This window comes from Triturus cristatus, chromosome 4_2 (assembly GCF_964204655.1).
Source record: "Triturus cristatus chromosome 4_2, aTriCri1.1, whole genome shotgun sequence".
In the NCBI taxonomy this organism is placed as follows: Eukaryota; Metazoa; Chordata; class Amphibia; order Caudata; family Salamandridae; genus Triturus; species Triturus cristatus.
Genome location: NC_140586.1, coordinates 745489513 through 745504247, shown reverse-complemented (window position 1 = coordinate 745504247; position 14735 = coordinate 745489513). Strand labels below are relative to the sequence as shown.

General features: G+C 43.0%; 1 protein-coding gene across 2 annotated transcripts in view; it reads right to left on the bottom strand.

The window, feature by feature from the left end:
- FAF1 (Fas associated factor 1) overlaps positions 1-14735 on the bottom strand; it is a 1868643-nt gene that overhangs the window by 1556237 nt on the left and 297671 nt on the right. For both annotated transcript variants that reach the window (XM_085602652.1, XM_085602654.1), the window contains exon 5: positions 1038-1129. In XM_085602652.1, coding sequence (XP_085458778.1) covers positions 1038-1129 — 92 coding nt within the window. The remainder of the gene's footprint in view (positions 1-1037; positions 1130-14735) is intronic.

Sequence of the window (14735 nt, the reverse complement as noted above, 5' to 3'; positions counted from 1 at the left end):
GGTTGTAAATAGACATACCTCATGAATATTAATGAGGTAGGTAACAATTTGTGACAGACTAGGATTTGCTGCCATCATAGGTATGGTGACTGCTGGGGTGATAAATAAAGCAATCCCCCACAAATGCATCCTGTTTTTCTTAAAGGAAAACGGAATGTGTTTAAAAATAAAACTTATACGTTTCATTGTTTTTTTTTTGTTTTTTTTAACAGACCACTGCCTGCCAGACAAAATAGTTTTCAAACATTCTCAAAGGAGAAGGCACCCAAAGAGCACCACTTCCCATTTGCAAATGACCCATCACCAACTTTGAATTGGTGGTATAGTGCAAATGTTGTGCAACCGCATTTCGGTTGCAAAACATTAGTAGATACCATTCAATTCCCTATTTGAAAGGGACGTGCTGAACATGCACCAATCAAATGGAAATTCGGTCTTAAACACAAACTGCAAATCGGTAACAAGTTACTGAATCACAATTTGGTGTTTGGGCATTTCAAAAACCATTTCTGCGGTCACAAACGGACCGAATCCGCTAATCAGGCCGTTTGAGACAGCAAAACTACTCTGTGCATCCTGTCCTTGGTTCTGTTTTCCGACTACCCAGAGAAGATGGCAGGGGTTATTTGCTGCATTGCCTCTACCCAAAGAACTCTCACTGGTCCAAGAAGAGAAGACTGTCTGTTCTCTGCACAGTTAATCACGATATTCATGAGATAATAATTAACATTCCAACATTTAGCTTTTGTAGAGTGCTGAAGATATTTGTTGTACATGAGAGGCTGTCTGTCAGAGATGCTACTTTTCGAAGGTTGCAATTTGCTGTACCTTTACTAATGTTGCTCTAGGCAGCATGTGTAATGGCTCTGTTTAGAAGACCATTTTTGGTGACTTCGGCATGAGCAACCATCAAATGGGCCTATATCGAGTGGTCATGGAGAACTCCAACACATGTGTTTTTAACTCAAATCCTCTCCAACTAACAAAGTTAACGTGTCCGACAATTACTTGTTATCTAAGACTTTTGTGAAACTTACACTATCTTCTACATCCCCGCTCTTCCAACCTTTCAGCAGCATTTTGGACGCAGGAATTTTCAGCTCGTTTTCTAATATTCGTTTAATTTCACCTGCAAGACATGAAACAGCTAAAATGTAAACATTTGAAATCTACAGTGTTCATTTAAAAACTGTAATCCAACTTTTACTCCGAAGTATGAACTCTTTTTACATTGCTAAACAAATTCATGTGGGTTGTAAGTTATTACTACAATGAGGGCCTCCACTAAAGGAACATTCTACAGGGGGTTGCACAAAATAGGGAAACAAGGAAAGTCCTTTGTTAAAAAAAGAAAAGAAAAGGACATCGGGAAGTACCACTATCATGAATAAGCGAAATCAATACAACTTCTAAATGAACAGCACAGCTCAGCTCTTGAGCTTAAATTAGAATAGGAATTGCGATTGCTCAACTCAATGCTAGTCATTTTAACGCCCTACGAAAGATTAGAAGAAGAGCTGACCTAGTAAGATTAATATTCATTTAACAATTCAGAATTACTGTTTTACTGGACTGATTCACTGGAACAAATAGCAGGTGTTAGAACATTGGAATGTTGGGAGCTCCATTGAAAACAATGGAGCGCTCCGGGCTTATAATGGCTGGTATAAACCCGGAGCTCCAACATTCCAATGTGTCTTTGTTCACAGCTCTGGCTGTTAACAAAGGCTTCAGGGAGCCTGAGGGGATTTCAATCCCCTCACGCTCCCTGAAGGCTTTGTTTTGTTAGAACATTCTGCCCTCTAGTGGCAGAATGTTCTAATAGCCTTATAGCCCTTAGTAGCAGGGCTATACCGGCTTTTAAAGTCCCTCTGATTTGTTAAAGTGCCTCGCCTTCGACTCAGGACTTTAACGCCTTTAATAGCCAGTATGGCCCGCTACGGAGGGCTACAAGGCTAGATTATTAAACTGAAAGGGGAGCACCCCTGCAAGAAAATGCCTCTTTTTGCATGAGCACCCCCATTTTTAGGTCGAACCTGGGCAGCACATGCGCTGTATTAGAGTATGAACTTGAAGCCACGCCCAGTCTCCCCGCCCACATTTTTCATTGGCTTGTATTATTGTCCTTCGTAAATGCTGACTTCTGATTCCTTAAAGGGCTTGTTAGTCCCTCCTTAGTACCGCCTTATCTTCATTTGTAACCTCCCATGAGGACTGGCCCTTTAACTTCAGTTGATACACGGCACGTCTTTTTTAATCTGTAAGCACGGTTTTCTTTAATGATTTTATCCTACTGCAGGCACCATATGCTTTCCTGCAACATTCAGCAAGCCATACATGCTTTTACTTTCCAAGAAGCCCCTCCCGTTCCAAGGAGCCCGTGGTGGTTGAGGTCTCCAATTTACAAGATTTTCTCTAGAACTCATTTGGTGCATGCCTTATATTTCATGATAAAAAAAAAGTGTGTGCATCCTTTCAGGGGTAGAAATTCTTGCAAGATAGGCTGAGGTGCCAGCCGCTGTTGTGCTTACAGTTTGTTGAACCATGTGTTCCCCAGAATTAATCACCAGAAGCTTCTGTATGCACCCCCTTACCCCACCACACCAGATAAAAAAAGAAATCACAAGCAGAGTCCCGTACTTTTCTTACCCAAGATAAGTTGATCTGGCAACTTGCCTTAGCGTGATCAGTTGGTGCGGTTAAACAAACGTGTAGAAAAGAGAACCAGTGACTGTTTGGCAATGGGGGCTGGAGAGACTAACTAATTTCTAAGCAAACTGCAGTCGTGTACAGCTTGTATTGTGCTGTATCCCTAAGTATTTTGAATATAATAATACTTATTTTGAGTACTTTTTTCTAAACTTTAATTCAGTAGCATTTCCTTTCCTGCATGTGAAAGTAACGTTACGATAAAAAAATACAAGATGTGTTTGGGAAAAATATACAAAAAATGTTTTGGAAGCATGTCAGGCCCAGCCCTTTTCTTGGGACGCCTATCCCTACAAAGGCTGCTGCTTGAGGCATGTGAGGCCAAGTGTTGGTACTTCTACTTCTCTACATCCTGCTCTCACAAACAGAGACGCCGGGGGTCGTAAACGTTCACCAAAATAATTGCAGACATTTACACCAATTAAGAGCATTTTAAAATAAGTTAAACACCAACCTTCTGGGGAATGGATATAGACTGAACTGCTGCATGGCAGAATGCAGAAGTGGCATGTTTTCACACCGATGGGCATATAGGTCACCAACTTGTCTTTATATACCTATTTTTTTTTTACATATCTTTCCACCCACAACCCGCTTTAGTGTACTATGTTTTTTTTTTTGTTTATTTATTGGAAGCAAAGTCCATTAGTTAATCTTTAAAAGACGTGTTACTCCTTGAAACCGAATAACCTACTCTGAAAGCAGTGTGGCCCATGAATGTCCAGTGACTATATTAACGTGGCTTTTCACTTCCGCTGTTTGTCTGTTTTTAGTAATTCTGATCAATCACCAGTTAGGTATTTCTAGTAGTTGTCAATGCCTCCCAGGACAAATTTGTAGGTGTTAATTTTCTAGAACGTCAATAGTGTATCGTGGTTTTCTTGATTGGGGCAGGGATGTTATAAGTCGTAGCTGACAGTACTCTGGGGCAACAAACTTTGATGTTAACTGCCATAAAAAATGGGTAGTACAGTTATAAAGATGCAGGTTTTATTTTCAGGGAAAATTTTACCGCTATCGCATTTTAAAAATTAATATTAAAAGCCGATCACAGATGAAAATGTAAGCCTTTCCTTTTTGTTAAAAGACACACAATTGATGGACGGAATGCAGAACAAATCAAAACATTCACCCCCAGTCAAGAGATCTGGGTCAAATCCATCATTCTGTTTTTTAGGCAGTTTGCTCTTTCTCAATCAATTTTGTGAAATTTCAAGTCATTTATTTTATTTATGTAACATCACAAATTCAATTATTTATTGACACTTACATTGGCCTCATCCACCCTTGACCCCGCACTACTCATGAAGTTTAAAAGTTGGTCAGACGTTTATTTGAACCTTTGTTCTGTTAATCCAACACTCATCTCTTGAATTGCCCATGAACATATCTTAATTTATCTGTCCTAGATGATGGGGTTTAACATTCCATTCACTGGGGTATGCCACTTCTAGGCCATCCTCCTCTCGCCCAGAAGTGAGCTAAGTCTCTCTAGCTGTCTGGTATTCTTACCTTTCTAGTCTTGTGCTGTTGCAGATAAAGTAGAGTAGAATGGCTTCTTAATAGCTGTTAGGGTTAGGCAAGGGAATACAAAAAACATGAAAAACCTTTACTCTGGTAAGAGTCATGTCAAAGGGCCTGTGCTCGAACTGAGAAGGTGGAACTCTTACCTCCCCCGTTCTTGCTTTGTTGTCTCCGAACCCTCCTGAAATCATTCCCTTGACCATCCCTAGGTTAACTGACAAGCTGATCGGGCAACATACTTATCCAAACCAAACAAACTCCATGCACTTTTCGCATTTACAAGAGTTTGAGCTATTGGCATGGTAAATTGTCATCTGGTCTCTAGGAATCCCCAGGACCTGGGCGTTTTGGATGACCTAAACTGAGGACTTGCTGTCCCAAATGCTTCCGGACTCCCCCACAGGATATGTCAGCCGTTAGACCAGCTAGCTCTACAGTGCCACTACCACCCCCTATATGTTATAGTGGTGTAGGTAGTTTCTGGCAACCACTGAACACGACAACCCGGATTCCTCAGGGATTGTGGAAAACAGTACAGTACTGTCCGCTCAGTCATTCGTGCTCACTTATTCTCACAAAATAAACAGGATGGCGATTAGGATGTTTCAATAAATATTTATTGGTCCAGCGTCAGTCTTATTTAAAACATATTTGCTGTGACAATCACTAGACAGAAGCATAAGAAAGATTGCTAGTGTATCTCTCCCTCTCTCCCTCTCCTGATGGTTGAGAAGGACCCTGTCTTTGCTTCAAGGATGAGGTCATCCCCCTCACCCTCCGAGGGGTGTCAGTCCTCTGATTTGCAGGGAGGGATAAGGGTCTTGTATACTAGAGTGGTCACTCCAAGGTTTCTTCTAGAATCAATATGTTTTAAAAACAATCATAAATGTTTTTCTAAACAAATGCGATCATGCACAGCTGGCTGTTGGCCAAGGATGAAAAAAGTGGTGACCCATATACACAGAATAATTATACCGTGCCAGAGGACATGTTTTTGTATGTCAGGTACAGGAATTATGATAGAATACTGGGAGCCTGGTGTTGAAGAGACAGGTGCAAGATACAAGGTAAAAGGTCACCTGTTTAGAATCGTTATTGTCGTGTGGATGGGACAAATATATGCAAAAGGGGTATACATGACGGGGCTAGCCTAAAAGACATGACACCTAGGGCCCGATTCACAGAACAAATTTAAGACAAAATCCTAAACTTAGTACCATTTTGGTATTCACAGAATGCACTTACTACTTCTGGTATTCACAGAATAAACTTACTACTTTTGCTATTCACAGAATGGATTTACGACTACTAACTTTACGTCCGCACTCGGGCCGGAAATTCCGGCCCGGAGGCGGAGCTTCCAGGCCGGAGGCGGGGCTTCCGGGCAGGAGGCGGAGCTTCCGGCCCAGAGGTGGAGATTTTGGCCATGGTTAAATCTCTGCCACTGGCCGGAATCCCCACCTCCGGGCCGGAAGCTCCGCCTCCGGGCCGGAAGCCCCGCCTCCAGGCTGGAAGCCCCACCACCGGGCCGGAAGCCCCGCCTCCGGGCCGGAATTTCCGGCCCGAGTGCGGACGTAAAGTTAGTAGTCGTAAATCCATTCTGTGAATAGCAAAAGTAGTAAGTTTATTCTGTGAATCGCAAAAGTAGTAAGTTCATTCTGTGAATACCAAAATGGTACTAAGTTTAGGATTTTGTCTTAAGTTAATTCTGTGAATCGGGCCCCTACTCTCATCAAAAGGTCAACAGGGTCAGCTAAATAATGATAAAGCTAAGGCAAGTCAAAGCATAACCATCATTTATAATTAAAATACTAAAAGCACTTTAAAAGCCTGTAAAAAAATGTCTATAAAAGAAAAGCCATTTTCCCTAAAAGCGTTCAAAAGGTCCTCTATACTTGTAGTTGTTATTATTACACTGAGCACCTTGAAAGCAACTATGCTCAGTCAGAGCAGAGAAGATAAAACAAGGTCAGTTTCGACCTTCAATTTGGAAAATGTTAAAAAAATTCAGTATAGTTCCCAGTACAGGAAAGGAGAGACTGTTTATGAATCATGTGCCGAAACTCAACATCGCTTAACATTGCATCCGCAGGTGGCAATCCCTCCTGCACTTCCACTAAAATGTCGAGTGAGCAAAGATGTACATCTCTGGTTCCAAGAGCAGCCGCCGGGGATGAATTAGATACCTGCACACCTGGAACCGATGCCTGTACCTCTGGAGCAGAGCCGATTTCCCTTCCAACAGCAGCGGAAGCATCCCTTGGAGGCTCTAGAAATGCCGTCATCAACATGGGAATTCGCTGTGGACAACTGTACATGTGGGCCTGCAAGGGCTCCAGTAGCACGCCTATGTCTGGTGACGCAACCATTGGAAGTGTAAGACACAGGTTCAACACGCATCCGAATCCGCAGAAGAGGCAACAGCCAGGACGCACTCTAGTCAGACCGGTCTAAAAGATAGGAACCAATACTCACTCATCTCTTGAAGCCGAGGGGTAGTCAGGTAGAACACCATACACTCACGACAACGTCGTTCCAGCGATGTTCTCTCCATGTCTTGAGAGATTGAGACGTCCATTGCGAATCAATAGGATTAAAATCAGGATGCCCGCCACTGATAACAGGTCCAAAAGAAGCCATCCAAAAACACTTCCAAGGACGGAGTGTATGAAAGCTGGAATTACTCCGAAGATGGTCTGAAAGGTGGTTAAGAGACCTGATCCAAGACTCTTAAATAAGTGTAAGAGCCCACTTGTATCAAACATGTTAAACATACGATGAACCATTTCTCTGAAATGGATCAGGAAGTTCGTACGGACCAGGGCCTGTATCGCTACTGAAGACCTTGCAACCTGGAGATCAAAAGTCTCTTAGGCTGAATTTAAGAGCACATTTTGTTGAAACATGTCTTTCAGTCTGCAAACCTTATACTGGAAACATTTAAAGAAGACCACAGTGGTGACTCCTTAACTATGCGAGCAGGGGGGGGAGAATCAATAATTGCTTACAACAAACAACCCTCAGGTTCACTGTGAATAGATATGCGATGCCTGGCGCCATCCTGCAACATCCTTGATCATTCAGCATTAAATAAGTCCCATTCAAAAGTAACTCGAAAACTGGATGAATCACTGCAGCTGGAGAGCCTTTCAAGTAGCAAGATAAGTTTGCCTTCGAAGCATTACACGCTTCCGTGAAGCGAGACCTCCTTACACACTAAAGATCCACTTAAAGCCTTCTCACAGTCTGTTTCACTTGAGAAAACTTCAGCGTGTCCTTATTTCTACACTCATATCTGTACGGTAACTCCCAGGTTTCCTTTATGTACACTTCACCCAACGCTTCATACCTGCCTGCTTGGATGTATCTAAGGCAGTATTGGAACTGGAATGTCATGATTGGCAGTATGATCTAGCCATGAAGAAACCATTACGTAGACGGTGACTCTGCTACTGTAAAAGGTAACTGCTCTTATTTTTCAATGAGCAGCATGGTGTACTTTGCATCTCTCCGTGCCATGGTCAACTGTCTGTCAGTCAGATTATAAGCTGAAAACAGATTTGAGTCGTTAATGTACCGTCATGGCACGTGGCCAGAACGCAGCGATTGCAGCATACAGCTCAAAAGAAAAATGGATCGCAATTGAGATTGCCCATCTTGTAAAATAGTCAAATCTTGTTCCATTATGTCAATTGCAGATGACACAATGTTGCCCAGTGAATAAATACGTGAAGAAAGTGTTGTAACACCACTGTCTACCACAGCCAATGCCTTTTCTAGGTTAATTCTATCAATCTCACGTAATCTCTTAGCAGCATCCTGTTGGGAGACTTTCCACAGTTCATTGTAGATGACATATAAGAAGCGTTACTTGGGACCGAGCAAGAAATCCCTACGATCCATGTTGTCAGCTAGAAGAGTGTTGCTTCACCTGTTGTACTGTTGTGGTTTTTAGCCATTCTAGGTAAAATTTCCCAACACTGTAAGAAGTCACTACCCCTGGGTCGTCTGTGTGTACATAGCGTGGGTCAGGCCTATAGATACCAAACCCTCCGGTAGTACCCTTGAATCTTGACTGACACCTATTTGTGTCGATAGGCCAAACCAACCATCCCTTCCAACTGGGAGCTGATGAATTGTATGTACCATTCAATATTACTGCTCCTAGCACCTCCTCACTCGTTAGTGTGTCATTTAATAAACCTTCAATAGGTGTGGGTAGGTGGATGCATGGTTTTTTCAGGTCTTTTATTTTTACAAACCTGTAGCAGGTAGTCTGTTGCAGTGTTCTGTTCAGGATAATTATCTGTAACGGTATGAGACAAGCTTTAAATAAAGCCTCAGATCCCTGAACTTGCAATTCCTTTGTCTCCCAGATGGACAGTGTGTCTATTGTGTCCCTCTAATACTCGAAACCTTGTATAGACAGTTGGGAGATAAAAGGTGCTGAATATATGAGCTTGGTGTTTGTCAGCATCATTTTCTTCGCAGTTGCCTTCGTTTGAGTAAGCTTATAATAATATGATATTGGGTCTGATGTATTGAACCCTAAAAAGTACGCAAATTTCTGTGTGAATGTGGCAGAACTACCTTTCCGCGGTGTCGGGCAATGTGCCCATTGATGGTAAGTGTTAACAGCACGTGGGACACTCTCTTTGTGCCAAAAGTGATGACCATAATGCTGGTACCAATACATACTGTCGAAGTCAGGTGCATCTTCATACAATTCCCTGTACGAAAATGGAGCAGATTGTTCTAAATGTGAGAGCATAGTATTTATAGTCTCAATGTCCCAATCATCAGAGAGTATACCCGGGTAATGAAATCATTAATTGAAATTTTAAACACGTGTGGAATTTTCAAATGATCAGTAGGTCCAAATACATCATATGAAACTCTATCCCAAACGATACCATCCGGTACTGAAACTGCTGAAATGCTCACTAGGGACAAGTCTCTGTGTTCATGGTGTGATGATGTATGTGGTTTCAGGACCAAGTTCATAGGTTGCACTGCAGAGCGTTATGGGAGGCAATGTCCATTCAGTAGGAGGAAAAAGACCGTTACTATATCAATCCAAATGAACAGGAGCAGGATCCCTTATGCAAACCAAAGATGCAGTCAAGCGGACACAAAGTAAGTCTTTTTCAGCCAGAGATAGAATTGTCGAAATTGTTCTTTTTTAGAAATGGGTGGCGTTTGCGCAGGTTCACTTGGACCTAGAGAAAAGTAATCGAAGTTGATGAAGTAGCCAGACACAGTTCGATCTATCTTTGGGAGCTCAGCAGTGTTTGTAGAACTGGCAGTTGTTTTTTGTGAAGGCACATTGATGTAAACTTAATCATTGGGCCGAATTGCAATTTGCTTTTCAGTTTCATTTGGATGTTGTTCTGTTTCAACAGGTGTAATTCGTAGTACGGCATCTTGCGCAGAGGAGTCTTGAAACTTTATTAGTCTTACCATCTTAGCTTCCTGTTTAGTAGCGAGAGGAGATCTGCGGCTACCTAGGATTCCACGTGGCCTACTGTTGAGGATCGGCAACATAGTGTGGTTTGATCAGATAAATGGAAATTAATCTTTTTTGCCGACAAGAGGCGGAAGAATTACTGTTCTTGTTCCTTGAAGGGCCAGGACAGGTACAGGTGTTCTGTAGGATGACCCAAACTCCTTCTTTTCCACGATCTTTTCTATGACCAGGTCCCCACTCTTTGGGACCCAGACAGGTCTTGCCAGAACCGGTTTCACTTCCCTAGTGGCAGTGTGTTTCACTTGGACGTTGCTTTGTAATGCCCAGAATTTATTGAGTTCCTATAAAACAGCCAAATGATCATTCAATTCAAATGGTTTTACATCCACCACTGTGCTGGCACAATCAAGGTCAGGTACCCACATTCTTGTCCAAATAGGGATCTCATAGGGGGTACGTTCTCCCAATGATCTTCTTGGCATATTGTTTAGTGCTCTCTGGACCCGGTATAGGTGATTGACCCAACTACCGCCCGCACCTAATACCCTTGCTGTTAATGATTGCTTTAGGTCCCAGGTTTTCCTCTCCACCACCGAATTTCCCTCAGGATGGTAGAGGAGGAGTACTGCAAGGTCACGCCCATACTTTCCATGGCTTCCTTGTAAGCCCTTGAGCTAAACGCAGGGCCACAGTCGGACTGTAACGTGCCAATTGCGTATGTCCCGATGAAGACTCGCAAATCCTTTATAACATTTCAAGCGTCAGCCGAGCGCAGAGGTCAAACACATATAAATCTAGAGCATGAATCCACTGCCACCAAGATGTACTTGTAAGCCCTGTCTGAATTTAAGGGGCGTAGTAGTCCAAATAGACACATGAGAGATCTGTCTGAAGTAAGTAATGGTGTTTGTAATGGCAGTGCTATGGTGGAACCCTTCATCTGCTGACAGATGTCGCACTTTAAGACACAAGTCTTTGTTTGCTTAGACAAACTTGGCCACCAGGATCGCCGCTTCAGTAATGAAACTGTAGCAGTGACTCCTGTCTGTGCTGAGCCCAGAACCTTGTGTGCAGCTAGAATTAAACCTAATCTGCGATCCATGTTTGGTATAGCTCTATCCCCCACTCCTGGAATTTGAGCATACAGAGTGTTTTGCGCATCTAATTTAAAGGCATATTTGAGTGGAAAGCCTTTCGGGACGGCAGAACTGTTCTTTGAGGTGTTGACAGCTATCTGGAATTAGGAATTTTTATTGAATTTGACTTAGACCTTAACTGAGGTCAACAAATACACGATTAAAAGATAATAAAACAATTGTATTATTCAATATTAAGGCAATGCTAAGAAACTTTTTTTGAACTGATATAGATTATAACAGGTAAATTCATCTGGCGGTGGGTTACAAAACTCAATTAAACTTTTTGCAGATTAAGATTATGTCTAAAACATATGGGCTTTATATGCCGGCACCGGCCTTCACCAGAATCAAATTTGGACAAATTAATAACATGTACTAAATCCTGCCGTGCTCCATTACATAAATCACAAGTTTCTGTGGAATTATCCGATTTGTCCCAGTTAAAAGTCAAAGTCTTCGAGGGTAAGACCACTAGCCTCATTAAAATTATGGTACGCCTGACCATGTGCTCTAGTGAAAAACGAATAGAACGTTGTAGAGTTTTATATTGTAATGTATCTGCAAACTGTGCATAATGTTTTAGCCGAGAACAGTGGTCTAAATCTAACTCATAGCTTAATCTTGTGGTCATGAAGAACCTAGACCTTATGGGCCTGGCGGCGCAGGGTATGCCTTAATCTCCTGAGTTCACCTGCTTTGTCGAACAGAGACACGGGACACTCCGTTAGGCATAGAAGGTTTGGTTTATTAGCTGCAGCTAAGTACAGTTGTCCCAGAAGTACACTCGGTATGTTCTTAGGAGACTGCCACTTTACTTCGTGGCACACAATCTTTTATAACACACATATTCACAAAGAACACTCCCAATGCATACAGGGTTAACCAATGAGAAGAATGTGAAAACAAGATATTAAGTAACTCAAATAAGCCTCTCTTCCAACTGTGTTTGTCACCCTTCCCCACAAGTTAATCAGTGGTAGTGTTTATAAGTCGACTTGCAGGTGGCAGGACACATTTGTATGCCCCGGAGGACAGTTGTGAAATGAGAGAATACGAGTAAAGAATAGCGAAGGCCAGAGGATAAGATAAAGTCAGGAAAGAATGGTGCGAACCAACAGATAGTCGAGACAGGGATCAGTCAAACCAGACGAGGATTAGTGGAGTCGGCCGGACCCGGACACCAGCTTTAAACAGAGGCAGGAGGTTATTTGACACGTTGCAGTAGGAAGAGGGAAAACAACACCTCGTTCACCGTGCTGCCTGAGTGAGGGCAACACAAAATGGCAGAAAGACACAAAATGGTGGCTAAATACGAACGGAATCGGAAAACTAAATTACCTCAGACCCTCCTTTTGTCATTACTCAGGCAAGACACACAGACTCATTTCAATCTGAGTCGACGTCAATGGCCATGAGGTCATCAAGCTGTTGCTGCAACATCATTTTAATGCTCTCCGTCTTCCGTGGCACAGGCCTTGGGACACACCTAGTGGCACAAAGACCACAGATGGCGGGGCCACACTGCATACAGAGACAACAGGAAAAAATGATGGCCAAAACCACTCCAAGGAATGTTAATACCTTCCATCCCCATTTGGACAGTAATCCCCAAAACCATTCCAATAAAGACCAATCTCCTTCGTCCTGATGAATCGACTCGGAGATCACATGTAATTTGGGGATGGCTTGGTATACCGTAGGGGCGTCGTCAGGTATATAAATGCAACAGCTAGATCCGATCAATTTACAAACTCCACCACGATCCGCGAGAATAACATCCAGAGCAATCCGGTTCTGCAATGTCATGAGAAGATCCGCCTGAAGTTCAGCTGTGAGATTACTCAAGGCTCCCACAGTGACATCTATGGTTGTCTCAACAACACAAACCAATTGTCTCATGTTTCTACTGTTGGCCATTGGGCCCCAAAAAGGGAGAAATCCTTTAAGGAAATCACTTCCCTCTTGTCCTGCCGTGTCTTTAGAATCAATAATCCCTCTACCATATCTGTTTCTGTGATGTCCCGAAGGAGCAGTGTATGTAGGAGGGAGAAGAAAGGCTATATAGCACGTTCCTGAAAAATCAGTCGGTAGCCACGTGTAGGCTCTATTGTGGCAGACAAAATACGTGCCCTGGGATGGCACTAACGGTGGTGAATTCTGAGATGTGTGAATGTATGTATGGGAACAAACACTCTTTCCTTGTCCAGTGTCAGTAGTCTGACCATTCATTTGTAAACAAAAGTTACCTCGATGAGGCACAGTCCAAATTGGTGGAGAGTTTCCCTGTTTAGCTCTATCTGTAAGGCTAGTAACGTAACGAGTCACGTTCCAACCATCGTATGCCCGTTTCTCATCAACAGGAACCCTACTATTCTCCACAATTCTAGCCATAGCCACTATTCCTTTTATCAGAGAACTATGACTAAAATCTTGCCCACTACCATATGAACCAACTGGACGTCTAAATCGGTTCTGATATGCATTTGAAAACATCACAAAATAGGCCCAAGCGGAACCTTCATAAGAAAATGGAAGGGCTAAATATGGCATCCCTTTGTCTGTGGTATGAGGCATAAGTCCACACACCCAACAGTCGGTTGTGTTGACTACCAATTGGTGTTGATGCAACAACTGGACAAATGAATTGTTAAAATATTCTGTTCTCCTGATTAGTTCATGTTGGGGAAGCGTATGTAATTGATGTGGGGAGATAGTAGAATGAAGAGGCAAGGAAATAGAAGTAGGGACAGATTTGTGCTGCATAACATGAACAATCCAACCTACACAAGCCAAAAAGGTACTAAAAAAACATAAGAACACACAATGTTATGCCACATTGACTGTACACTAATTTACAATATTTCTTTCTCATCTCTTCCTTCTTCTTATTCTTTCCCACTATGACATCCATCCTCTAAAATTGCTGCTCACTGCAATCTTCCTTACTCACTTGGCTGTGATTATTAGCCGTCCTATGACACTGCAAGTCCTGGGGGGCCTAGCCACTACACAGGTCACGAACCAGACTCCTACCGTGACCCTGCAACCTGGACAGATGATACATGTCACGAAAGAGATGAAAATCTCAGGTGTCCTTGACCAGTCTAGGCCTTAAGTTATACCGAGTTCTGTTCAGTACAGTTTGGTCCTGAAATAGTGTCTGTGGATCTGTAGTGTTCAATAGGGGATGTGGCGGTACGGCTTCTTGTAAAACGTCGTCATCTTCTTTCTCTGACCGAGTTCCATCTAGGTATGCACTACTGAAAGGTACAAACCGAGGGACCCTTTCGCCTTCAAAATCACCTACACCCTTACGGACCCACTGGTCAAAAGACAAGGGCACCTTTTTGCAGTGCACGCCATGGATCCAGTTCTTTTTCCCTTCGACTTTCACTGCTGTACGTGTCACCAGAAGAACTTGTCGAGGCGCCTTCCAACGAGGTTCCAAATTCCTTGTCCTCTGAAAACTTTTCACACAGACCCAGTCTCCCGGTTGGATAGAATGACCTGGGTCCGTGGAGGCCTCTGGTAAAGCGTTTTGAACCTGTTGGTGGAGAACACGTAATTTAGTGGTGAGCTCATGTAAGTAGTCAATCAGCATTGGATACTGTATGTCAGAATACTTTTTAGGGCGAGGGACTCCCCAAACATTAGCCGGGCGCCCAAAAACAACCTCGTATGAGCTGAGTCCAAACGAGAATGTACAGCTGTTCTAGTGGATAGGAGAGCCAAAGGTAAAGCATCGGGCCAGGCAAGTCCCGTGCTAGCCTGTACCTTTGCAAGCTTAAGTTTGAGAGTGCCGTTATAGCACTCTACCAAACCCGCTGATTGGGGATGGTTCGCCGCATGGAATTTCTGCCTGATACCAAGACCGGCACACACCTTTTTCATAATTT